Source organism: Lactuca serriola, chromosome 5 (assembly GCF_051521515.1).
Source record: "Lactuca serriola cultivar US96UC23 chromosome 5, Lser_US96UC23_V15, whole genome shotgun sequence".
NCBI classification, from domain to species: domain Eukaryota; kingdom Viridiplantae; phylum Streptophyta; class Magnoliopsida; order Asterales; family Asteraceae; genus Lactuca; species Lactuca serriola.
The window spans coordinates 241,434,271-241,459,849 of record NC_136412.1 but is presented as its reverse complement, the minus strand read 5'-3'; the positions used below and the strand labels follow the sequence as shown (position 1 = coordinate 241,459,849).

Genomic DNA, 25,579 nt, shown 5'->3' with positions numbered 1-25,579 from the left:
AAAGCACCTTAATCAATGAAAGGTACATTGATAGGAAAGGGTGAGCTGCTTAACTACTTGGAAGACATGGTGGGCAGCTGTGCTACCATAAGGCAAGAAATCAAGATTAAGAAAGGTTCGGTCCATATGAGTTTGAATTTGTCGTAAACTTTGGTTTTAACAAATTCACATGGATAGGAACACATACACCGCTCAAATCTAAGTGTCATAAGATTTCTTCCTTCATGAAAATGATTGCGAGGAAATGCTTTCACTAAGGAAGATTTTAAGAAGATAGTGATTGTAAAATTGCATTCTCGAATTCAATTATGGTTACGGCATCCCTTTCCATAATTTGAATTGTAAGGTTTGGCAACTAGTCTTAATTGTTTAGACACATATATGAACTATCGAAGGCAAATGTGTATAAGTTCAAGATACCTTGATAAAACATTATCAAAGCACTAAGTATTAGAAACATGAACTTAAGAAATTCAATAAGCATTGTTTTTCTGAAAGTTAAGATGTTTATGAATACATGTCGAAGCTAGTGGGAGCATAAGTGTTATGTTTTATAATAATCATCAAGATAGTGGGAGCATAAAAGTTATGGTTATATAATTATTAAGGAAAGTATTGCAAGGTTAGCAATATTAATTATAGAAAACAAGAGTCATACTTTGCAAAGTCGCAATAGTTGAAGAGTTGTTTTGCTATAATTAAGGGAGAGAATATTATGCTTAATTTAAAATATAAAGGTTTAGGTTGAGAAATGTTAATAAAATTTAGTCAAAGGTACAAAGTGTGTTCTTAAAATTTCAATTATGATTACGGCATCCCTCTTCACAATTCGAATTTCGAGAACATAGCAAATAAAACATTATGCATCGTGTCCCATACGCTTCGGGTATAGGATCGATTGCAAATGCTTTAATGTTTGACCATTCTAAAGTTTTCCAAATGTCTAGCGCATTTAGAGGGAAAAAGGACTAGAATCGGTTCTGACTAAAATAATTAAACAACTATCAAAGGACAATCCAAGTTCGACGAGGATTGGTCGCTTGTGAGTAGTTGGAAGTATAGTATTGGAAAATATGGAAATGTTTCCATATTGGATGGACCATATCGACATCATTACGAATAGATAAGATTCTATTAAGAATGAGTTGTCATATGGAACATATGGAAGTGTGTCCATATTGGGAATTGAATATTGAGAAATCTATGACTAGATTAGAAACTTCTATGCAAAAGGATGTTCAAAGAAAGTACTTTGAGTGAGAGACATCACATCTATGAAATTGTCTTGTAACAATCTCCGAAAGAAGACTTTGTAATATCATTGGCAATAGTCTTAGTGACTTTGGGGCAGTGACATTACGAAAGGATAGTTGCATAAGAATGTTAGAATCTAGCATATTCTATAAGTAGCAAGAATTTGATATTCTTTTACTTATGAAAAGGATTTGGAGTTGTGAAATGAGAATGATTGGAAATGTGTTCAATGTGATCTATTTCACAAAGTAAGAACCATAGGTAAACATTGTGTGCATGCTAGGAGCATGGGACAAGTGTTGTAATTCAAGTAAGAAGTTGATTACCCAAAACTACAAAAAATGAGTAATCAATATGGTGATAAATAAAAGGTGTTTTATTTATGCTCAAAGGGTTGAGGCCATATGGAATTAGTATTATTCTTGTGTTTCACATTTGCATGTTTTGACTTCCAGAATAATTGAGTTTATTAAGAATAATCGAATTATTCAAACGGGCCACAGTCGTTCATATGTTGGAAGTAGATATGAATGAAGACTGTCGTGAATTGGTGTGTGGATTGTCTAAAAGAGTATTAGACATAAGCAAATGTTTGTTGCAACGTAAATGAGTGCTTATGAATGTGATTTGAGCATTGGATTAGACCCACGCTCACTTGGATCACTCCATGGATTGTATCACGAGTGATTGGTGAGACGATAACATCTTATATTCTTGAAACCGAGATGTGTGAGTTGTATCTTGCAAATCGGTTGCACATTGATAATATGTAAACACACCAGTAACTTGGTGTTATAAAACATATTGCTGTGTGTGATTCGGTGCGTGAGTGCAAGCGAGCATTGTATCAAAGTTTATCCATTCCTTTTATTCAAAGTAGGATAAAGGCGATATCTTTGGGCCCCTCGATGGTTTAGTGATGACAAACGTAAATGCTCGGCCGGGCTAGGGCTAATTTGATTTGTTCAATTAGTCTGTCGTCATAAATCAGAAATCGAGAAGTAGTACAAAGAGAATGATTAGAAATCATATCTCATATGATATCTAGAATGGAGGAATATATGATCCCTTATCTAAGGACACGCGTATTTGATATGATCAGAGTTGACAGCGGCTTTGGAAAGCTACGATTGCAGATCGGGATCCGAAGTCATATGCAGAATAGTTGTTAGACTTATCCAAGTGGGAGACTGTTTGATTAGTGTCTAAGTCCATAACTATTTTGGTATGTACTTGACCCGATGGTGCATGGTCCTTTTGGGTTGCCTTCACCAAAGCAACTTGATTGGAGAAATAAATAGAGAGAGAGGTTATTATGATTTATTAATATGTTATAAGAGTAATATATTAAAAGGAGAAATCATATTTGTTTAATTAATATTGGTCAATAATTAATTAAGAATTAATTTTGTGATCAAGTGTAATTAATTAAACTAGAGGGGCTGAATTGTAATTATGTGATAGTTACAAAATAAGGTAAGAATTATCTTATATATATGGTGGACGAATTTGAAGTGATAATCACTTAGAATTTGACTAGGATAAGGATTTCTAGGACTTATCTTATGGTTGCTTGGTGGACAAGCAACTAGATAAGGATAAGGACTAAAACCCTAATCTTTACACCTATATAAACCCCCTAAGGCTTATGAATTCGGTCAACCCTTCCCAAGAAGTCCTAAGGACGAATTCTAACCTCCCTCCTCTCTCTTTATACCTTCTCCACTTGCTTATGGTGTTTGTAAGCCATTAGAGGAGTGACACTTGTGACTCTAAGCCTTCCAAGGTCAATTCAAGGAGGAATTGGATTGTTATTGCTATATAACAATCAAGGTATGTTCTTAAACCTAATTATATGTTAATATTGATTTCCATATGCTAGAATTAGGGTTTATAGTCTTGGATTCAAAGCATGTACAATAGAGAAACCTAGATCCAAGCATTAGGGTTTGTATGAGCACATAGGATGTCTTATGACCAAAAACCCATCACATCCATCTTCTGAAATCACTCAAGGTGACTTCATACCCCTACATTTTCATGTTTTCTCAAGTTTTTAGGGGGGGGGGGGGATACAAGTTAAAAGTTCAACTCCATTCACGGACTGTTTTGGACAACTTAACCATTTTAGTTTTCAAAACTGTTTTAGGTGCAAGTAGTTCCACTTCTTAGCTTTAAAATGACTACTTGCAAATCTCTACACGATTTTTCTACAATTTATGGTGATTTTTTCAAAACAGCATGTATTTTCAAATACAAATCCGGACCAGTCTGTGAATATGAGAATTTTAATACAAGTTAAAGGCTTCCAAAAATCATGATAAAAATTATGAGTAAACTAGACACATTTTAGGAACTCTCAGAATTTATGGATCTAGTTTTCGACTTCGTATGATTTTTCTAAAACAGTGTAGAAAGGTTAAATTTAGTGAACAACTTATAATTTTCAAAACACTTTGTAACATGTTGAGCAAAGTGTTAAATCTTTGATGACTTCATATATTACATGTATTTCTTGTAACGATATATTTATATAATAGGAAATTACTTACTGAATTTATAAGAATCATCCATCATAACCATTAGTACAAAACAAAGCAAGGTAAACATAGCTATATTGTACTATACATTTGACTTACATAGAAAGGGTTCTTATACACCACAAACAAACATACTCAACTATAATAAGTATAGTTAGGTTGCATATACATTTCAAACATTTTGATAAACTATAATAGGTATAGTTATGATCATTTACATTACAAAAGGTTTTCACATGAATAGGGTACATTCCAAAGTACCGGGTTTTCACATAAATGGGGTACATTCCAAAGTACCGGGTTTTTATACAAAAAGGGGTACAAATACAAAGTACCGGGTTTTTAATTACAAAAAGGGGTACAGATACAAAGTACCGGGTTTTATACAAAAAGGGGTACATATACAAAGTATCGGGTTTTATACAAAAAGGGGTACAGATACAAAGTACCGGGTTTTCATATAAATGGGGTACATTCCAAAGTACCGGGTTTTATACAAAAAGGGGTACAGATACAAAGTACCGGGTTTTTAACTACAAATGGGGTACATTCCAAAGTACCAGGTTCACATAAAATAGTTGTTATGATATTAAAACTATATTTCATCTAGAATTGTTAGACTTCAACTATAATCGTTGAGCGTATATACTTGAGTCATATAAGAAATTAGTTTTGATTGGCTTAGAATTGGTGGTGCCCGCCTCATCTCCTGTTCCTCGTTGGGTTGTGGACCTAGGGCAGACCCACTATATTCAACGTTTTATCGAACTTAAATCTTATATAACTTATATACGCTGGACGATTATAGGGGAAATCTACGGGTCATTCTAGGGTTCATTAACACATCATATAGGAATATTTTGTTCACACTTAACTAAGAAAATATTGGATTTTTTGGAAATCAAACTCTATCGATTTTACAAGGAAAACGGTTTCTACTTCAAACAAAACTCTTATGAACCCGCCAACTTAAAGGTTGACACTTTTTCAAAACTACTTGTATTCTCAGGAAATCAGTGAAACAGGAAAACTTCAGCGCTTTGAGGATGGGACGTTAAACCGTCAACAATTTATTTTTTTCATCATAATGTAATTGATTTTGGAACATGTAAACATATACTTTGGTGTAACTTTTTCAATTATATTTATGACGGTTGTATTTACTTTGAGCACTATTATACACGTTGTTGTGATACTGTACATGAAGTCCTCCACCCCCAGACGTTTCCGCCATCCTTGGTTTGGGGGTGTGACACATGGTATCTTTCTATTTGCACCTCCCACTTCCTTGTCTTATCTCTAAACTTGAAGAACCATCAACATCATCTTCCTCTGACGACCACTACCTCTGACGTCATCTTCCTCCAGTAACCATTACCTCACTACATCATCTTCATTCAGAGACCATCCCCCACCCCTTCTAAAAATCCAAATTTATAAATCATGGAACAAGAACAACCACAGTCATTGTCACCATCACCATCACTGCCATTAAAAGGGTTACCCACCACCGTCTTCGATATCACCACTAAACGTCGCTATAGATATGCACCATCGCTCAAACATCTTCGACTATTTTGCAGCAAGAATCGAACCTACAACCCACAACCTATGGAGAATCTATCATCGGTTTGGTGGTGGTGGATCGATTTTATGAGATCAATATATGTTTATGTAATGATCCATCCTTGCAACCCAAAAATCGGTTTTTGAAATCGCCTCTCTCTCTCTCTCCCCCTCTCTTTAAATCAAGTTTTAGACTAGGGTATCACCCATTTGTTTCTTTGGATGAATAATATTAGGATACCAAATTAATGATCGCCCCTACTATAATTTTTCAGATGGTTGCGGATTTTGGGTTTTTATTGGAGATCAAATTTGGTGTGGTGTGCATTTATGTGTCTGACCTGTTCGGAAAGGGAAACGAAGTAGTCTTTGATGGTTAGGATTTAATCGTCGTCGGAGGTGAGAGTGGTGCTAAAAAATTAAAGGTGGGTGGTAGTGGAGCCGGAAAAGGAGTATGGTGAAGAAGGGGATGGAGGGGAAGGTAAAAGGGGAGTATGAGAGATTGTCGGACCCATTAAATTATAAATCACATTAATTCGATTTTTTAATTTATAAATAATAAAGAAATATTAAAAACTGAAATACAAAATATAAAAGGCAATATAATGATTTCATGTGTACTAAAGACATAGCATGCAATTTTTAATGATACTAGGCGAATACCCGTGCGTTGCGCATAAACACCTATATAGTTAAAGTCTTTAGAAATACATGTTTTTTTAAATATAACAATAACGATTTTGTTAAAATTGTTATAAGAATTTGTATACTAAATTGATATAATATATTGATTATTTTGAATTATATATAATATATACATCTATTATAACTTCATAATCTCAATCGTTTGAATAACTTCTATCCGCGAGTTACACATGAATAAAATTAAATATAATATATGGTTTAATGTTATTTATAGTTGTTGTTATTGTTAAGTAATTTTTTAAAATTTATTTGCTTAATGTTTGAATATCTATCATTATTATTTAAAACATCAAACATTATTTTTTGATCTTAAAGATAACAATATAATCATTTATATAGAGTTATTTTTAACTATTGTTATTGTAAATTATTTTAAGATACTTATTTGGAAACTTTTAACGATTATAAAAATATCTTTAGGAAATATTTTAGTTAAATTGAGATTACAATTTATTTTTTGCATTTATCACTACAAATTATCACTTTTAACTATTTACAAAATATTCTTTGGTTTTTTAAGTGGAACTGAAATTTATATTTAAGTTGACATTTTAATGCGCATAAATACCTATATAGCTGAAGTCTTTATAAATATATGTGTTTTAAAATATAACAATAACGTTGTTGTTGAATTTGATATAATAATTCGTATACTAAATTAATATAATGTATTGATTATTTTGAATTTTATGATAATATACATCTATTATAACTTCATAATCTCAATCGTTTGAATAACTTATAACCGCGAGTTACACATAAATAAAATTAAATATAATATATGGTTTAATGTTATTTATAGTTGTTATTGTTAATTAGTTTTTCAAAATTAATTTTTTAATTGTTTTAATTTCTATCATTATAATTATTTAAAACATCAAACATTATTTTTTGATTTAAAAGGCAACAATAAATCATTTATATAGAGTTATTTTTAACTATTTTTATTGTAAGTTATCTTAAGTTACTTATTTGAAAACTTTTAATGATTATAAAAATATCTTTATGAAATAATTTAATTAAATGGAGATTATAATTTCGTTTTTGCATTTATCACTACAATTTGTCACTTTTAATTATTTATAAAATATTCTTTGGTTTTTTAAGTGGAACTGAAATTTATATTTAAGTTAACAATTTAAGTATTTTGTCTAAACTATTCAAAAGTTGTAGCTTTAAGCTGATAATGGTTTACATATAACAACATATTAAATCTAATAAATCAAGTATAATATGTTAAAAATTAGGGGCATAACTTTATAAGTAGAAGTAAATATATTATTTTAAAATTGAAATTTAGTTTATTTATGATTACACTTTAGGTTTGATATTTATTTAACCGTATTAACCAACTTATAATCATTATTAGAAAGACACTATAATTTATCACTTTTAACTATTTACAAAATATTCTTTGGATTGCTTAAGTTAAACTAAAATTTATATTTAAGTTGACCATGTAATGTAATATTTAAATTAATAATTTAAGTATTTTGCACAAATTGTTCCAAAATTGTATCTTTAAAATGATAATGGTTTAGATCCAACAATATATTAAAACTAATAAGTTAAGTATAATATGTTAAAAGTTAAAAAACATAACTTTATAAGTAGAAGTAAAGATATTATTTTAGTATTGAAATTTAGTTTTTATATGATTACATTTTAGGTTTGATATTTATTTAACGTAATTAACCAGATTATAATTATTATTAGAAATAAATTGAAAAGTCATGAGAGTTTCAAATAAATGTGGTGAAAGGAAAAATGCATGGGAGTTTCAAATGAACATGGTGAAAGGAAAAATGTTTCATTTATATAGTTGAAATATTTACAAATATATGTTTTCTTAAATATAACAATAACGTTATTGTTAAATTTGATATAATAATTCATATACGAAATTGATATAATATATTGATTATTTTGAATTATATTATAATATATACATCTATTATAACTATATAATCGTAGTCGTTTGAATGACCTCTACCTACAGGTTATTCACTAAAGAAAATAAAAATAATATATGGTTTAATGTTATTTGTTATTGTTAATTAATTTTTTAATATTTATTTGTTTAACGTTTTAATTTCTATCATTGTAATTATTTAAAACATCAAAATTGTATTTTTGTTTTTATAAGTAGAAGTAAATATATTATTTTAATATTGAAATTTAGTTTTTATATGATTACATTTTAGGTTTGATATTTATTTAACCTAATTAACCAAATTATAATTATTATTAGAAATAAATTGAAAAGTCATGAGAGTTTCAAATGAATGAGGTGAAAGGAAAAATGCATGGGAGTTTCAAATGAACATGGTGAAAGGAAAAATGCTTCATTTATATAGTTGAAATCAATGTTTTAAAACTCGGGTTTTTAGTTGACCTGGTGTGATGACCGGTTCACGAGTCAACCGGTTCAACCCGGTTTATGGCATTTTTTTATTTTCATATATTTTTGCTTTCTTGCATACTACATAGACATATAATATCAATAATTTGATGTCAACAAAGTTTAATCTAAACACAAAAAACAATCTTAACACAAAAAACAACCACATAGAGTATTAATAACATGTTATAGATCGATCTTAACACAACAAACAACAACATAAAGTATAAATAACAAAAGAAAACATAGTTGTAGACAAATCCAAACACGTTACGACCAAACCAAATCATGGATCTTGAGAAATTGGAGTATTATAAGCATCGATCTCGCGGTCACTTAGTAACTGAAATTCACTATCAACTTCATGATCAACATGGTCACCTTGTGATTCAGAAGTTGGTTCATGCTCTTGCTCATCAAGCATATTTTCCAAATCATCATAATTAATTTCTCCTTCCCGCTCTTCTTCAACCACCCAAAATCTCGTCTTATCAATATTTTCATAGTCAACAGGATCGTAAGACCTCATATCAACCTTCAATCTACAAAAACATTCAAAAAAATCTCAAGTATAACTTGGTCATTTTATAGCATAGTATATCTTAGCAAGTTACCATACCTATTTTGTAAACGCAAGTTGTAATGAACAAATACAAGATCATTTAGCCTTTGATGTTCCAATCTATTCCTCCGTTTCGTGTGAATCCTTTCAAATACACTCCAGTTACGTTCGCAACCGGAAGAAGATGCTGTTTGACTTAATATTCTAATAGCAAACTTTTGCAAAACCGGAATATCTCCGCCAAATAACTTCCACCACTCATCTACAAAAGATATAGTTAGCAAAAAAATATATTAGATAATAGAATATTTTATATATAATAATGACACATTAAATTTAAATCATACCTGGACGAGTAAGATTACGAGAAGCAACAACACTAGATCTACCAAAGGTACCTTCAGCATCACGAATTAACCTCCCTAAATTCAATGTAATATTTAACACGTCAGCACCTTTAAAAGTCTTCTCAACCATTTCAAGAACGCCTTGAAACACCTCATTCTTCTTACAAAGATTTGCATGATCATATTGGAAAACAGGATTCAACCAATAAGCCGCACAATAAATACTTTTTCTTAACATCCTATCCCAACGACTATCAATTATGTTAGTGTAAGGCCTATATAATTCCTTCTTCTTCTTAAACAATTCCTTAATCCGTCTTCTTGCCCGACGCATTCCCTCGTAAACAGAACCAATTGCAGTTTTTTCATCCGAATCACACAACCGCAAAAGCTTTAACAAAGGAGTCATTACTGTCACTGTAATCAAAAAATTCTTCCAAAAGATTTCATTCAAGACAATCTGTTTACATTCAACCGCATTTCCCACTTTCAACATCTTCTTAAACTCATTAGATATGACCATTGCTTGTAAATCTTCTTTATGATCATACAAACTTTGCAATGCTATGAACACGGTACCAAACCGAGTAGCACCTGGACGGATAATTTCTTTCCAACCGGGTCTCTTTCTTAACCAATCCAAGGGCCACTTATGATTATAAACAAAAATAGTAACCCTCGATGCAAGATTGACCAAACTTTTCACATTATCCAATTCTGAAAGATCCTTTAATACAAGATTAAGACAATGCGCTGCACATGGAGACCAAGTAATAGAAGGATATCTTTCACATAACTTAGTACCAGCAAGCTTGTAATTAGCAGCATTATCAGTTACCATTTGAACCACATTTTTTTCTCCTACCATTTCAACAATCTCAGCAAACAAATTACACAAATTTGTAGCATTGCTCTCTATATCAGATGCATCAACAGATTTAAGAAATGATATCCCTTTCGGACAACAAACCAAGAAATTAATCAAATGTCGTTGTGAAACATCCCTCCACCCATCACTCATAATTGTGCAACCTGTATCAACCCATTGACTTCTTAACGAATCAATTATCAATGAAACTGACTTTTTTGCATCTGTCAATAAATTAACCCTCAGAGCATGATAATTAGGTGCTTTATACCCATAACCAATACTTGCTATTTTATCTACCATAAGTTGAAAAAAAGGAGAGTTGCAAGCATTCATAGGTATACATGCATCATAAAACCACATAGCAATAGCTAAATCCACATCATGTATTTTTGCCTTACTTTGCATTGCAGATTTGATAGTGGGTTGGGAAGGATCATTTATTCCTTTTGTAAAAAATGGATGCAAGTTTGAAGTAGATTTCCTTTTACCCTTTTTCACAGTTGACATTTCTATTTCCTCCATCTCTTCATCATCATCCAAGATAGTAACACTAGTGGTACGTTTTTCTTTTTCTTTTTGGGCAGTCTCTTTCAACTTTCCTTGCATTGTAAACCGCACTTCTGGACTAACTTTTGGGCATGCTACTACCTCACCTTTAATACCAGCAAGATGTTTCTTAACCTTGTTTATTCCACCACCACCTATAACTTTTTGACAAAAGTTACATATCCATGCCTTTTTCCTCTTCTCATCAACGACTTGAGTAACATGTTCCCATGCTATATTCGTCTTTGTTCGTACATTTGATTGAACCGAAGAATGAGATTGAGCTTGAGATTGTGCTTGCAATGGTTGTTCTTCCCTTGATTCCATATCTAACTGCATTGAAAAGTAATTTTATAATCAATAAACATATGTCAATTGGATCCTAATTTCATAATCTACATAATCAAAACCTTGAAACAATGACCAATTAACAATAAATGAAATGTAAACTAACCAAATTTGTCACAAAACATTGAAACAATGATAATTAACAATATATGAACTGTAATTGATTTCACCTGTAATTGATAATTAACAATAAATAAATAAACTAACCAAATCTATCACATGTAATTGATAATTAACAATAAATGAACTGTAATTTATAATTAACAATAAATAAACTAACCAAATCTATCACTTGTTTCAAAAGAAAAGCTAATCTGAAGCTATAGAAGAAAATAACCTGATTTCAAAGTCAATTAGAGAAGAAAAGAAAATTGGAGAAGAAAATAAAACAAATCTAGCAATTGATTTCACAGTCAATTGATTTCAGTCTTTCACAGCCAAAAGAAAACTAACTTCATAACAGCTAATCAAAAGAACGAAAGTCTCTACAGCTAATAAAAAAAAAAGTCACTGCATTGCAGTCGCTGTTGAGGTCACTGCATTGGGTTTAGGTGGAGAAGGAACAACCAAGGCACTTCTGAAACACCAGTCGATGTAGCAGCAAAAAAAAAAAAAGAAAAGAAAGGAAATCGGAAGTCGATGTAGCAGCAAAAATAAAAAGAAAAAAGAAAAGAAAGGAAATCGGAAACTCACCTGGAGGTGGGAGAAGAATGGAAGTCGCCGGAGAATGAAGTCGCCGGAGAATGGAACTCACCAGTCAATTTGCGACTTGCTGCTTTCGTTTCCCAGAGAAGAACGAAGAACGGAAGTCTCTTTTGTGGCCTGGAGCGATACAAGATACTCAACTAATTAAGCAAGCCCTAATAAACGGGCCAACCCGGTTTTTACCGGTTCAAAATACCCGGTTCAACCGCGGTTTATGGTAAACCCGACCGGTTCGATTCGATCGGTATTTTTACAAAAACCCGGTCTCGATTAACCCGTCTTCTATCCCGGGTCACGGTCCAACCGGTTCAACCAGCCGGGTCGACCCGGGTTTTAAAACATTGGTTGAAATCTGTACAAATATATGTTTTCTTAAATATAACAATAACATTATTGTTAAAATTGATATAATAATTCGTATACGAAATTGATATAATATATTGATTATTTTGAATTATATTATAATATATACATCTATTATAACTATATAATCGTAATCGTTTGAATGACCTCTACCTACAGGTTATTCACTAAAGAAAATAAAAATAATATACGATTTAATGTTATTTGTTATTGTTAATTAATTTTTTAATATTTATTTGTTTAACGTTTTAATTTCTATCATTGTAATTATTTAAAACATAAAAAATTGTGTTTTTGTTTTTAAAGGTAACAATATAATCGTTTATAAAAAGTTAATTTTAACTATCGTTATTGTGAATTATTTTAAGCTACTTATTTGAAAATTTAAATGATTATAAAAATATCTTTAGGAAATATTTTGGTTAAATTGATATTAAAATTTAGTTTTTGCATTTAGCACTACAATTTATCAAGTTTAATTATTCACAAAATATTATTTGGGTTTTTTTAAGTTAAACTGAAATTTATATTTAAGTTGACCATGTAATGTTATATTTAAATTAACAATTTAAGTATTTTATCCAAACTGTTCAGAAGTCGTAGCTTTAAACTGAATATAAATCCAATAAATTAAATATAAAATGTTAAAAATTAAAGACGTAACTTTATAAGTAGAAGTAAAAATATTATTTTAATATTAAAATTTATTTTATTTATGATTACACTTTAGGTTTGATATTTATTTAACTTTATTAACAAACTTATAATCATTATTAGAAAGACACTACAATTTGTCATTTTGAAGTATTTACAAAATATTGTTTGCGTTGTTTAAGTTGAACTAAAATTTATATTTATTTTGACCATGTAATATTATATTTAAATTAAAAATTTAAGTATTTTATCTAAACAGTTCAAAAGTTGTTGCTTCAAAATGATAAAGGTTTACATACAACAACATTTTAAAATTAATAAATAAAATATAATATGTTAAAAGTTAAAGACATAACTTTATAAATAAAAATAAATATATTATTTTAATATTGAGTTTATATATGATTACACTTTAGGTTTGATATTTATTTAACATTTTTAACATACTTATAATCATTATTAGAAAGAATATGAAAAGTCATGGAAATTTCAAATGGATGTAATGTTTTGGGAGTTTCAAATGCATAAGGTTCAAGGAAAAATGTTAGTTTTATAAGATATATAGATAGATATAGATATAGATAAATATAGATATAAATATAGATATGAGATGTTAGTAGTTAAAAATTGAAAATATGGATTAAATGCAATTTGACACTCAATGATTCCCTACAGTGTTCTCTTTAATTTACATAAGAACAAGTTACATCTTTAACCTTTGAACTATTGATGACTTGAATATATTGGAAGGCAAATTTCCACAAAAAATAAATGACTTGTATTTTTTTTTTTTTTTTTTTTTATCACAATGAGATCAAAACAAGTCTTTCCTTATGTTTCTTTACTACGTGACATCAACGTTTTGGTTATGTGACGTGGACGTTTTGGTCATGTTCCTCTTGACAAACTTAAGAAAATTTTACACAATCTTTCTTTATATGGCCATGCATGTCTTGACTCTTGTATCATTTGTTCTCAAGCTAGACAACATCGTTTGTCCTTTCCAAAAAGTATCTATCATTCAGCTAAAACTTCTTTTACCAAATTCATGTACACATACACATGCGACATAAATAGGTACATCTGTTGAAAAGTAAAAGTGATGCATTCTTTCTCCCTAAAACATTTACTTCACTCATTAAACTCAATATGTATCTCTAATTAAGATCATTTGGAGTGATAATGCTTACGAGTTGGGTTCAATCATTGAACGAAACACATATTTCCAGGTACATGCCATCATACATCAAATAATTACTTATCACACGCCACAACAGAATAAGATTGTCGGATGCAATATGTATTAGGAATATTGTAGGTCACCTCCAGGGTCGGCCCTAGAGGGAGGGCAAGTTGGGCGACCGCCCCAGGCCTCGCCAAATCTCGGGGCCCCCACAAATTATGATTAATACATATATAGTTTAAGATTATATAACATACTATGCAACAAATTAAACAAATGCTTTTGTAGTTGAGATGGTTGAGGCCCTTTGCAACATTCTTAGATGTCCCGTGTTCAAATTATGCTTTTTTCTTTTTAATCTACTTTTGGATATTATTTTATATATGATACATTTTAGGAGGTCCTTCTCCCAAGTCCCAAAGCTGACTTTTTTTTTTTTTTTTTTTTTTTTTTTTTTTTTTTTTTTAGTTTTCAAGAAAAAATTTAATCGGAATCACCTTCCCAATGTGACTTGTGATTTCCAAAGGGATTTCTTAGCTTTTAAGAAGCAACTGATTCGTCTTCCCAAAGCTACTTCACTTCTTGTTTTAGGGCTTTTGTCGATTATGCATTGTGCTTTGGGGCGAGTTCATCTTGTTCAAGCTTCCTTGGTTCGTTTCACCGAGTTCAAGCTTCCCAACATTCTAAGGCGATTGTATATATATACCTCAAATCGGTGTTCAGTCTTCCTTGGTTTGTTTTTATTTCAAATGTATTGATTTTTTATTTTGGTTTAGCTTGATTTATAGTGTTCATTGACGTGAACAACATTTGTATGCATTTCTCTATCACGTCCTTTTGAATTTTTGGATTAAAGGGTATAAATTGATTGGGCTAGAGACCGACAATGTTCGAACCACCTATTAAAAGGAGTTCATCCTTTGGGTCTTGAAAAATGCTTTCATATTGGTTTGTGATGTTTGATGAACATATTAGCTCTTCGTATAAATGGTCTGATAGATGTTTGATGATTGATTTATGTTTGGGGTTTTAGTTTGAGATTTTTATTGCAAACATGGAATGCATGTGATTTTTAGTTCATTAAATTTAGTTATTTGACCATAATTTTCTAATGTGATGCAGGTTATTTTTAGTTTCAATAATTATAATGTAGGGCTTTTCTTATGAGATATTGAAGAGTCTCATATATGCAATAGCATTGCTATTTGGCTTAGTAACGATAAGTCATACACAATTTGGGAGCACACATTCTCATTGCATGTATGTATTTATATTTGCTTGCTCCATGTTTAACCTTTTACTATATAAAATATTTGGATGTTAAAAAAAGACTATAATTTATGAATTTTAAAGGGCCTCATTTTCAATTTTGCCCAGGGCCCCAAATCGGCTTGGAGTCACCTCCTTATATGGGCACCCTCCTCAACCAAAATACCAATTATCTATTTAAATCAATCAACGGTTGCGATCAACTACAAAGAATCATCAAGTTAAATATCTAGATATTTACAGAACATTCTATGTGTAAACGGCCCTAAAATTGATGTAATCTTTCAATAATCTTAGAAGCATTTTCCCTTCATTTGAAGCACTTGGCATCCAAGAGAGTTTCACCCTCAAAAGGCTCAAAATCTTCAATCATCTGATTCACTCGCTCCTTTTGTGCCTCGTCAGAGAGGTCAACCTTGGTCCACTCGTAAAGCTCCATGTCATAACACTCATCCATCACAAATTTTGGGATTTCAGTCCCCCGGAAAAGCCACAAACCCTTGACCTTGAATGGAGGCTCGTTTCCAATAATCAACATCTTTCCAAAAGCATATTTCCTTGCAAGATCCATTCGCTGAAGGAATCCACCAACCTTGTTCATTGTCACAAATGAGACAGTGTTCTCATCATTGTACTTGTAGTTACAAAACCACAGAGAGTAGCCCTCTGGATCATACATGTCCCAAAAACCTGCAACAAAATCAATAAATAAATCAGCCAACTGTTGTCTGAATAGATGATATTTAAAAAAATAAAACCAAAAATGAAAATACCTTTGATTGCAACCTCACGAAAATTAGTTTTGGTGTTTGAGTAAAGCCTTTTCCAATCATCCAAAACCATTGGACTTGGAGGTAATAAATCAAGAGGATTCTTTACCTTAGGCTTGGGTGCCTCTTCCTCTTCTGGGGTAGCTTCGGGTTCAGGCTTGGGCTTAGGGGCTTCTTCTTTTTTAGGTTCGGATTTTGGTTTGGACTCTGGTTTCTTGGTGGAAGTAAAAGGAAGAACAACTTCTGCTTGCTTGACTTCTCCCATTCTTTTAATTATCTTACTGAACTTTGGTTGATTAACCATGGTCCAAAAATACCTCTCAACATGAGGAAACTCAGATGTGAAACTTTTTGTAAACAAATATTTAAAACCATTCACCAAGTTGCATGTCATGATGATGTCAGCCAAAGTCACGGAATCACCAACCAAAAAAGTACGTGAAGCAAGATGTGTGTTTAGAGCACCAAGACCTCTTTTCACACCAGATATATAACTCTCCTCAGCCTTCAAATCATACACAGATTTATCATATAGACCATTTCAAAAAAAAATATCAAACTAGCAAAAGAATAATATTAAAAAAACAAAAGAAAAGAGCAGGAGTAACTAACAGATTTGATGTATGTGGCATATCCAAGTCTTGGAAAGACCCATGCTCTCATATTTGCATCAAGCTCCAATGCAGAAAAGTCAATCCACTGCTCAATTTGGCCCTATATAAAATATATATATATATATATATATATATATATATATATATATATATATATATATATATTTTTAAATTAAACAATCTTTTTTATATAGAAGTATCATTAAAGAACACAAAAAAACTTACATATTCTATCGGTGAAGATCCAAAGAGAGTATTTTCAGGCTTCAAACGAGCAACTTCAACAAACAACATGACAAAATAAGAACCATCACCATAATAATAATTAAAAAAAAAGATTAGAAATGTTAATGACTATTTTGTCCCTCACCATAGCGAGCAATTGCATTACTCTCAAATATAGGCCCCTCGGGAGTCTCAAGCGCAGGAACCTGCAAATCATATGGTGTAAAAAAATTTAAAAAAAAAAAGTTTTGAATTTTTGTAGGAAGTATAAATAAGATTAAACCATTAAACAATACCTTTCCAAGAGGGTTCAACTTAAGAAACTCAGGAGTCTTATTTGACTTGCCCATTTGAAAATTTTCAGCCATTTTGACTTCAACATCAACATATTCTGCAGCAATTAATGCCTTGCAAACATTCTTGTTTAATTCTGAATGTATAATCTGTAACAAGCACAATACATCAAATGGAAAGGAATCAGTTGACTCAAGAATATAAATATCAAAGGATCTCAAACCAACAATAGAGCCTCACATCTCATATATCAAAAGCTAAGACATCTATTCTACCCCACAAAGTAGCATAAAGATAAAGCCAACAACAACAACAACAACAACAGAAGTTTTAACAATTAAAATAACTTCAACAAAACAGAAAATTAAGTGCGTACCAGAATAGAGAACATAAGGTTGAAAATGCTGATATAACCACAAATAACATTCAGAATAGAGCAAATAATCATGCTAAATAGAAACATATTGCTTAAGCTCCGACATATTCTAAATGTTCTAAACCCTAACCCGTTTGGACCCGTTGCCCAGCACGACTATAACTACAGAGCCAAAGCATGATCGATTGATTACACAAAAGGCAAAACACAGCAATGTCGAAGATTAGAGTAGCTGAAGTGAATGATTGGAGTCCTGGTGAGTTCTTCAAATCACGAAAAAGAGGGAGAAAGTTAAAATCAGTAAACTAAACAAAACAATCTACGAAAAATGCACATCAAAACCCACATCTGTACGATTTGTATATAAAACAAGAGATTCATAACAAACTCCACTTAAGAAAAGCATCAACTAATTAAAACTAACACAAAGCAACAAAAACTCACCAGCACCATTGCTTAAATGACAAGAGGAACAAAGGAATGATCCGCCTTTTGATATCGATCTAGAGTAACAAAGAAAATCCAAGAGTGTATAGTGTTTAAAGAGAGTGAGACGAACTTTGTTAGGGTTAAGAGTTAAGACAATGTTTTAAAACCCGGGTTAACCAGGTTGGTCGACCAGTTGGATATTGAACGGTAAAAAATAACGGTCAATTAAGAGTGATATTTGGTTATTAGATTTTATAAACATGTACCATACATATATAGGTGAATATTACTATTTAATTCATTAATTATAGAGAATATTTCTTATTAAAAAATATAAAATATATGACTTATAAAGAATATTCTTTATAATTAAATCATTTCACATTTTTGTCTTAGAAAATATTGTTTTTGGCTTTAAATCCCTTTTGTTATTTACAAATTGGATTGGACCGACCTGTTACGCCATAAACCGATTAAATTGTTGTTTTAAAGCCGTTATAAAAAACTAGTTTACTATGAATGAATTAATAAGACAAACTTTTAGGTGATTAAATAAGAATTGGAAGGAGAATTTGATTACCATGATACAGAGAAAAAGGATAATGCTTTAAAGGGTAACTTATGTTTTTTATTTTGTACACATATGATCATTAAATGTAATGGTCATATGTGTACAAAATAAAAAAGATAAGTGATTAAATATATACAAAAAAACATAAATGACTATATATATATATATATATATATATATATATATATATATATATATATATATATATATATATATATATATATATATATATATATAATACCTCCGAGCCAGTTAGCCACAAAGAGCTCTTCCGCCGAACGGGACTCGTTACTTTTCTTGGATGAAGACTATGGGAGTTTTAAGTTATTATCCCTTTAGAAAACATGTTTGACTTTTCAAATGCAATGTTACATTTTTCTTATTTCTATATAAATTAACTTAATGTAGTAAATTTACTTTATTATTAGTCTATTACATGACATTAAACATCATTATTTGATATTGTAAAAAAATTATCATGCTCTTGTTAATGATAGTAAATTTTATATGCTAAGCGATTGCGAGTTTAGTATCAATGATCGTGGCGTGTTTGAATTCATCAATTTATGAACAGTTGTTGTTTGACAATCGAACTACACTTTTTGGTATTGTAGTTTTTTAATGTATTTGGCATGATCTTGTACTTTAGAGATCAATACATGTGTTGTGGGTTGACCTGCGACCCGTTCGCTGCATTTGGTCAAAATAATTACTCAAAATAACCTTAAAATGAATTAAAATGATTTGTTCTAACTTATCATCTCCATTGAAAGTTTTTTTTACTGAATATTAAAAATCACCTAAAAAGTGTTTTTTTTTTTATTATTATTATAGTGAATTATTTTTGGGTCAATACTATCAACCATTTTTATCCTACTCACTTATTTTAGTTTTATGTTCTGTAGAATTAACTCTTTTTGTTTAATAATGTTTCAATTTTATTCATTTATTATAAGGAAATTTCCGATAAAGCCTCAATATTTTGGGTCTGTTTACGGTTTAATCATAACATTTACTTTTTGAATAGAAAAGTCCTGATTATCTAATTTTATACGATAATTTGTCATTTTCTGTTGTAAAAAAATAAGGATTGTTTCGTTAGTTTGAGTAAAATATAAAATAATCGAAACTTTTATGTTCAGAAAATAAAAGATTGGACAAAATTGTAAATTGGTTCAAAATATTAAGACTTTATTAAAGATTTCCTTTTATTATATATCACCTTTAAAGTTTTATTATTTTGAGTAATTATTTTTTTCATTTTGATTTCCAAATATTAAATTAAAATTTGTAATGGTCAAACAAAACCAATCAATTATTTACATGAAATGACAAGAAACCAACAATCGTTTATAACTTTAGGATTTTAGATAGTAATCTTCAAAAAAGTCCTTATATTATGGACTAATTAACAATAAAGTCATTGATTTTGTTAACGGAGAAAAAAGAATATTATCTTACTATCTTCTCTTTGTTATTGATATATGATTGAATCCAACTATAGTCTTATAGTATTATCTTTGTCTTATAAAGTACTTGTCTTATTGAAATCTTATTGTTTTCATTCCATATGACATAGGGTATTTCTTACAGTAATCGTATTGTATTTTGTTTGTGTGGTAGATAGTATTATTTTGTTGTGATGTTATTATGCTCTTTTTGTTTCACATCGGATATTATATTACTATAATCTTCTTTTATTCTCTTTGTGTGATAAAGGGTACTATCTAAATGTACTTGTAATTTATTCTTTATTGTTTGGTAGAGGATCTTGTATTACTGTAAGATTAAAACCATGATGGAAATTTACAAATAAAAAAAACATTTATTTTTAGATAATATAAATGTAGTATTTAATAACTTGTGGTGCTTTTTAGTAAAAACCAATGAATGTTGCCTAAATTTGCAAAATGTTTGCATTTTAGTCGATATTTATCATCTAATGGGACGGAAGGAATGCAAAAGGTAAACCGGCTAATATCATCGAGAAATTAAATATCCACCTATCATTTGTTCTTATTAATACTCCTACCCATTTAAATGATGACATGTGTCATATTAGTATCATAAAATGTCATTAGAAATCATTAAATTAACATTAAATGTTACATTTTATTGGGTAGAAGATACGTAGGAACAAAAAGTAAGAGGATATTTAATTTCTCAATATCATCTGCATCTATGCGTATCTCTCAAAATGAATGTGAACAAAATAAAATAAAAAATATAGAACGATTAGGGTTTCATATTATTATCAGATGAAATGAAAAAGAAATACATAATTTATAGACCAACTAATTGGAGTTATCTAGCTAGTTGGTCTATAATATTCAATACAAAATAAAACTCAAAATCTTATTAATGTAATGCAATCTTCTCGTGTTGAAAATACAGTTTGTATCCTTTAACATGAAACCACGACTCTTCATTGTCATGGTCACAACATACATAAGACAAGAGCATTACATGGACGTATGCCTTGATGGTCATTTTTTTTCTACAGACAACTCTACCTAAAATCGTATGTTACGAAGTGTGACTAGATAATGCAACACTCGTGAAAAATAAATTACTCGCTTGTGCATATACAATTACACACTTACAACAATGCCTGAAAATTTTCTATAAAGTTTTTTAAACTTTGAGAGTCGCATCAATCTAGACCCAAAATCATGGAACTCAGCCATTAACAGGTACCAGTTGTAAGCATCTTGACCAATGGAGCTTTAAGCCGGTGCATTAAGCATATGATTACAAAAGTTTCTTTCCTCAACGCTACTAAATGAGCCTAATTACAAGAGGAAATACCAGTTCTGGAGCTTCAACTTTGAGTCTAAAATTATTGATGTTGGTCACACAAATCAATCGCATAGACTAATATATATTACACATGCTACACTTGGTAACATTAACGTCAAAGTATTTTTAGGGCTACAACAAAATGTCTTGCTTTACATTCACCTTTTGCTTTCTTACTTGAAATGCATAGCGTTAAATGGGTTGCTACTTGCTTTTCATTTCACATTTTGCTTACTATATCGATATTACAATATAGCACATCTTTTGTAGTCGTAAAATTGCCAAACATGCTTGTGGGACACCTTCAACTTTGCATATCACTGTATTATGGTCTTTGTTTTACACAAACAATACCAGATGGATCAAGATAGGTATCTGTCTATCAACACTTTCCCTTCATTTGAAGCACTTGGCATCCAAGAGAGTTTCACCCTCAAAAGGCTCAAAATCTTCAATCATCTGATTCACTCGCTCCTTTTGTGCCTCGTCAGAGAGGTCAACCTTGGTCCACTCGTAAAGCTCCATGTCATAACACTCATCCATCACAAATTTTGGGATTTCAGTCCCCCGGAAAAGCCACAAACCCTTGACCTTGAATGGAGGCTCGTTTCCAATAATCAACATCTTTCCAAAAGCATATTTCCTTGCAAGATCCATTCGCTGAAGGAATCCACCAACCTTGTTCATTGTCACAAATGAGACAGTGTTCTCATCATTGTACTTGTAGTTACAAAACCAAAGAGAGTATCCCTCTGGATCATACATGTCCCAAAAACCTGCAACAAAATCAACAAATATATCAGCCAACTGTTGTCTGAGAAGAAGATATATATATTTTTTTTTAAAAAAGTCAAAAAAGAAAATACCTTTGATTGCAACCTCACGGAAGTTAGTTTTGGTGTTAGAGTAAAGCCTTTTCCAGTCATCCAAAACCATTGGACTTGGAGGCAATAAATCAAGAGGATTCTTTGCCTTAGGCTTGGGTGCCTCTTCCTCCTCTGGGGCAGCTTCAGGCTTGGGTTTAGGGGCTTCTTCTTTCTTGACTTCCTTTTTAGGCTCGGATTTTTGTTTTTCCTCTGGTTTCTTGGCTGAAGGAATGGGAGGAAGAACTTCTGCTTGTTTGATTTCTCCAAGTATCTTACTGACGTTTGGTTGATTAACCATGGTCCAGAAATACCTCTCAACATGAGGAAACTCAGATGTGAAACTTTTTGTAAACAAATATTTAAAACACATCGCAAAGTTGCATGTCATGATGATGTCAGCCAAAGTAACACAATCACCAACCAAGAATGTATGTGAAGCAAGATGTGTGTTTAAAGCACCGAGACCTCTCTTCACAGCAGCAATATATCTCTCCTCAGCCTTCACAACATGCACACAAAATTATCATTTGGACAATTTCACAAAACACATGGAAAAGAGAAAAAAAAATAACTTTTAAATCGATAAAAGAAAGCAAAACCAAAAACAAGAGCATGAGTAACTAACAGATTTGATGTAGGTGGCATGTTCAAATATTGGCAAGGCCCATCCCCTCATATTTGCATCAAGCTCCAATGTAGAAAACTCGATCCACTGTTCAATTTGGCCCTGTATAAAATATTTTAATAAGAATAGGTAAGCTTTGTTATAAGTATCACTATTCCTTCATAATTAGACAAATCACAAAGAAAAAAACTTACATATTCTATTGGGGAAGAACCAAAAAGAGAATTTCCAGGTTTCAAACGAGCAACTGCAGCATAAAACATAACAAAGTAAGCCAATTACTCAAAAACAGAAGAAGATTAGAAACAACTCAATAATGGCTTTTTGGTTCATCACCATATCGAGCAATCGCATTACTCTCAAATATAGGGCCCTCAGGAGTCTCAAGAACAGGGACCTGCATCAATGATGAATCATATCATGTAAAACTAAAAATAAAATTTCGAATTTTGTAAAAAGTTTTAATCAGATTATAAATCAGGAAAACAATACCTTTCCAATAGGGTTCATTTTAAGAAATTCAGGAGTTTTATTTGACACACCCATCTGAAAGTTTTCAGCCATTTTGATCTCAACACCAACATATTCTGCCACAATTAATGTCTTGTAAACGTTCTTGTTGTTTGACCCTGCATGCATAATCTGCAACAGGATACAAGAATGTAAGTATCAAATGATCGCAAACAAACAATAAACCTCACACTTTATAATAGTAAAGCAACAATAACAGCTGTTTCAAGTTTCAACAATTGAATTGGATGAATGAATCATAAAAATTAGGTCTCATCCAGAACATAAACAAATAGAAGATTAAGTGCATGATTAACATCTAACATTTCTAGTTGATTATGAAACAAAATCATCCAAATCGACAAGAAGATTTAGTACATCACTATAACTACACAGCCGATTGATGACACAAAACAGCATGAATATCTGAAAATTCTAGTGGCAGAGATATACAATAAAGTTCCAGCGAGTTTTTTCATATAACGAACAAAAAAAAAGTTAAAATCAGTAAACGAAACAAAACGATCCACGAAGATTGCACATCGAAACCCTCATTCGTACGATAAAGCGTCAAATATATAAAAAACTGATACAGCAACAAACGAATAACTCACCAGCCCCATTGCTTAAGGAACAAACGATCGCTTGTGATAGAGATCTACAGTAATAAAAAAAATTTAACAGTATATCATTATCAGGGTGTAAAGAAGAGTAAGACGATTAAATGGGACAATGAGTATATAATTGAGCAGAGAACGATACCTGGTACGCAGCGTTTACTCCCAAAGCAGTGACAAATAGAAATCTAGGGTTTTGGTATTGAGGTGCCCAGGTAGGCAGTAAGACTATCCATAGTAGACCACCAGAGCACTGCAATGCTCACCGGTCTGTTAAACGTAAACTAGAGTTAACATGATTCTCCAAAACACATTCTATCTGTTAATCTTAAAATAGAGTTAAACATGATTCTCCAAACACTATTTTATTTTACATTTTATCTTTTACATTAAAAAAGAATTCCAAATAATATTTATTTTCTCTAACTTGTCAAAATTTCATAAATAATGTATAAATTTATAAGGTTCATACAATTTTGTCTATTTTTTTTGTTATATTAACGTTAAAATTTATGTTATTCGATTAATGGTAATGTAATATTAGGATATTAATATTATAATATTTATTCTATATGGTCATTTGAAGATTTATTAATTATGATATCATGTTATAAATTATTAAAACGTATTAAATTTAAAATACATTTTGAAACAATTATCATATTAATATATAACAATAAATATAACAATATAATTAAATAAACTTAAAAATGGAGCAAGTTAAATACTAGATATATACAAACTCAAATTTAAAGAGCCAAATATGATAAATGAAATTTAATTTCTATTTATGAAGTAAATTAATAGTGCTACTCTAGATTTGGGATGATATGAAGTAAATTAATACTGTTACTCTAGATTTGTGATGATATTATTAACAGCTCTGTTTGTAGGCTTACAACTAACTAAAGTATTCTAAAAATAGAATAAGTTTGAAAGATAATTGTTTTATTTTAACTTTATAAATAAATATATTTTGGACAAAATTTCATAAAAAGTCATTGTAGTATCTCAAAATCTGAAGTTTAGTCTCTAAGTTTTAAAAACCCCACAGATAGTCCATGTGGATTCAAAACTTTTGATATTTGATCCTTATTGCCAACTCCGTCATCTTTTGTCCGTTATCTGAAGTGCATTTTTCATCATTTTACTGGCATAAGGATCATTTATGAAGTTTTGCCTTATTTAAAAAAATCTCTCAACCGTAAAAGAAACCCTTTCTCTCTCTCTCTCTCTCTCTCTCTCTCTCTCTCTCTCTCTCTCTCTCTCTCCAAAACCTCCGCCTCCCTAAAAGTAAAAAAAACCTCTCATATAACTTCTTGGTCCCCATGATAGTGAAATGACGAAAATGACCCTTGTGGTAGTGAAATGACGAAACTTCTTGGTCCCTGTAGAGGCAAGGGAAGGAGCCTTTTATATCAAATAATTATTTATTATTTATTATTTATTATTTTTTTAATAAGGCAAAACTTCATAAATGGTCCATGTGTAGTGAAATGACGAAAATGCTCTTTAGTTAGCTGACAAAAGATGACAACGTTAGCAATAAGGACCAAACATCAAACATTT

At 30.8% G+C, this 25,579-nt stretch overlaps 3 protein-coding genes across 4 annotated transcripts; all 3 read right to left on the bottom strand.

Annotated features, from left to right (window-relative positions):
- Positions 1-8,752: 8,752 nt before the first annotated feature.
- Positions 8,753-11,119, bottom strand: LOC145050308 (uncharacterized). Its single transcript, XM_078998581.1, has 3 exons — positions 9,376-11,119; positions 9,086-9,290; positions 8,753-9,008 (listed from the first exon to the last, which is right to left on the bottom strand). The coding sequence occupies exons 1-3, from the start codon at positions 11,117-11,119 to the stop codon at positions 8,753-8,755; spliced, it is 2,205 nt and encodes a 734-aa protein (XP_078854707.1).
- Positions 11,120-15,467: 4,348 nt separating this feature from the next.
- LOC145053837 (putative elongation factor 1-gamma 1) lies at positions 15,468-18,183 on the bottom strand. 2 transcript variants are annotated; one of them, XM_079001945.1, is made up of 8 exons: positions 18,038-18,156; positions 17,594-17,856; positions 17,220-17,366; positions 17,069-17,129; positions 16,924-16,976; positions 16,697-16,798; positions 16,088-16,589; positions 15,468-16,004 (listed from the first exon to the last, which is right to left on the bottom strand). In XM_079001945.1, exons 2-8 carry the CDS (start codon positions 17,678-17,680, stop codon positions 15,625-15,627), a joined length of 1,332 nt encoding a protein of 443 aa, XP_078858071.1. In that variant the 5' UTR covers positions 17,681-17,856; positions 18,038-18,156; the 3' UTR covers positions 15,468-15,624. The 2 variants fall into 2 exon arrangements, with proteins under 2 accessions (XP_078858071.1, XP_078858072.1); XM_079001946.1 differs by lacking the exon at positions 17,594-17,856 and having other exon boundaries at positions 18,038-18,183.
- Positions 18,184-21,441: 3,258 nt separating this feature from the next.
- LOC145053836 (elongation factor 1-gamma 2-like) lies at positions 21,442-24,315 on the bottom strand. The gene is made up of 8 exons (XM_079001944.1): positions 24,156-24,315; positions 24,008-24,051; positions 23,376-23,525; positions 23,220-23,280; positions 23,078-23,130; positions 22,884-22,985; positions 22,259-22,757; positions 21,442-22,168 (listed from the first exon to the last, which is right to left on the bottom strand). The coding sequence occupies exons 2-8, from the start codon at positions 24,014-24,016 to the stop codon at positions 21,789-21,791; spliced, it is 1,254 nt and encodes a 417-aa protein (XP_078858070.1). The 5' UTR covers positions 24,017-24,051; positions 24,156-24,315; the 3' UTR covers positions 21,442-21,788.
- Between the last annotated feature and the right edge of the window lie 1,264 nt (positions 24,316-25,579).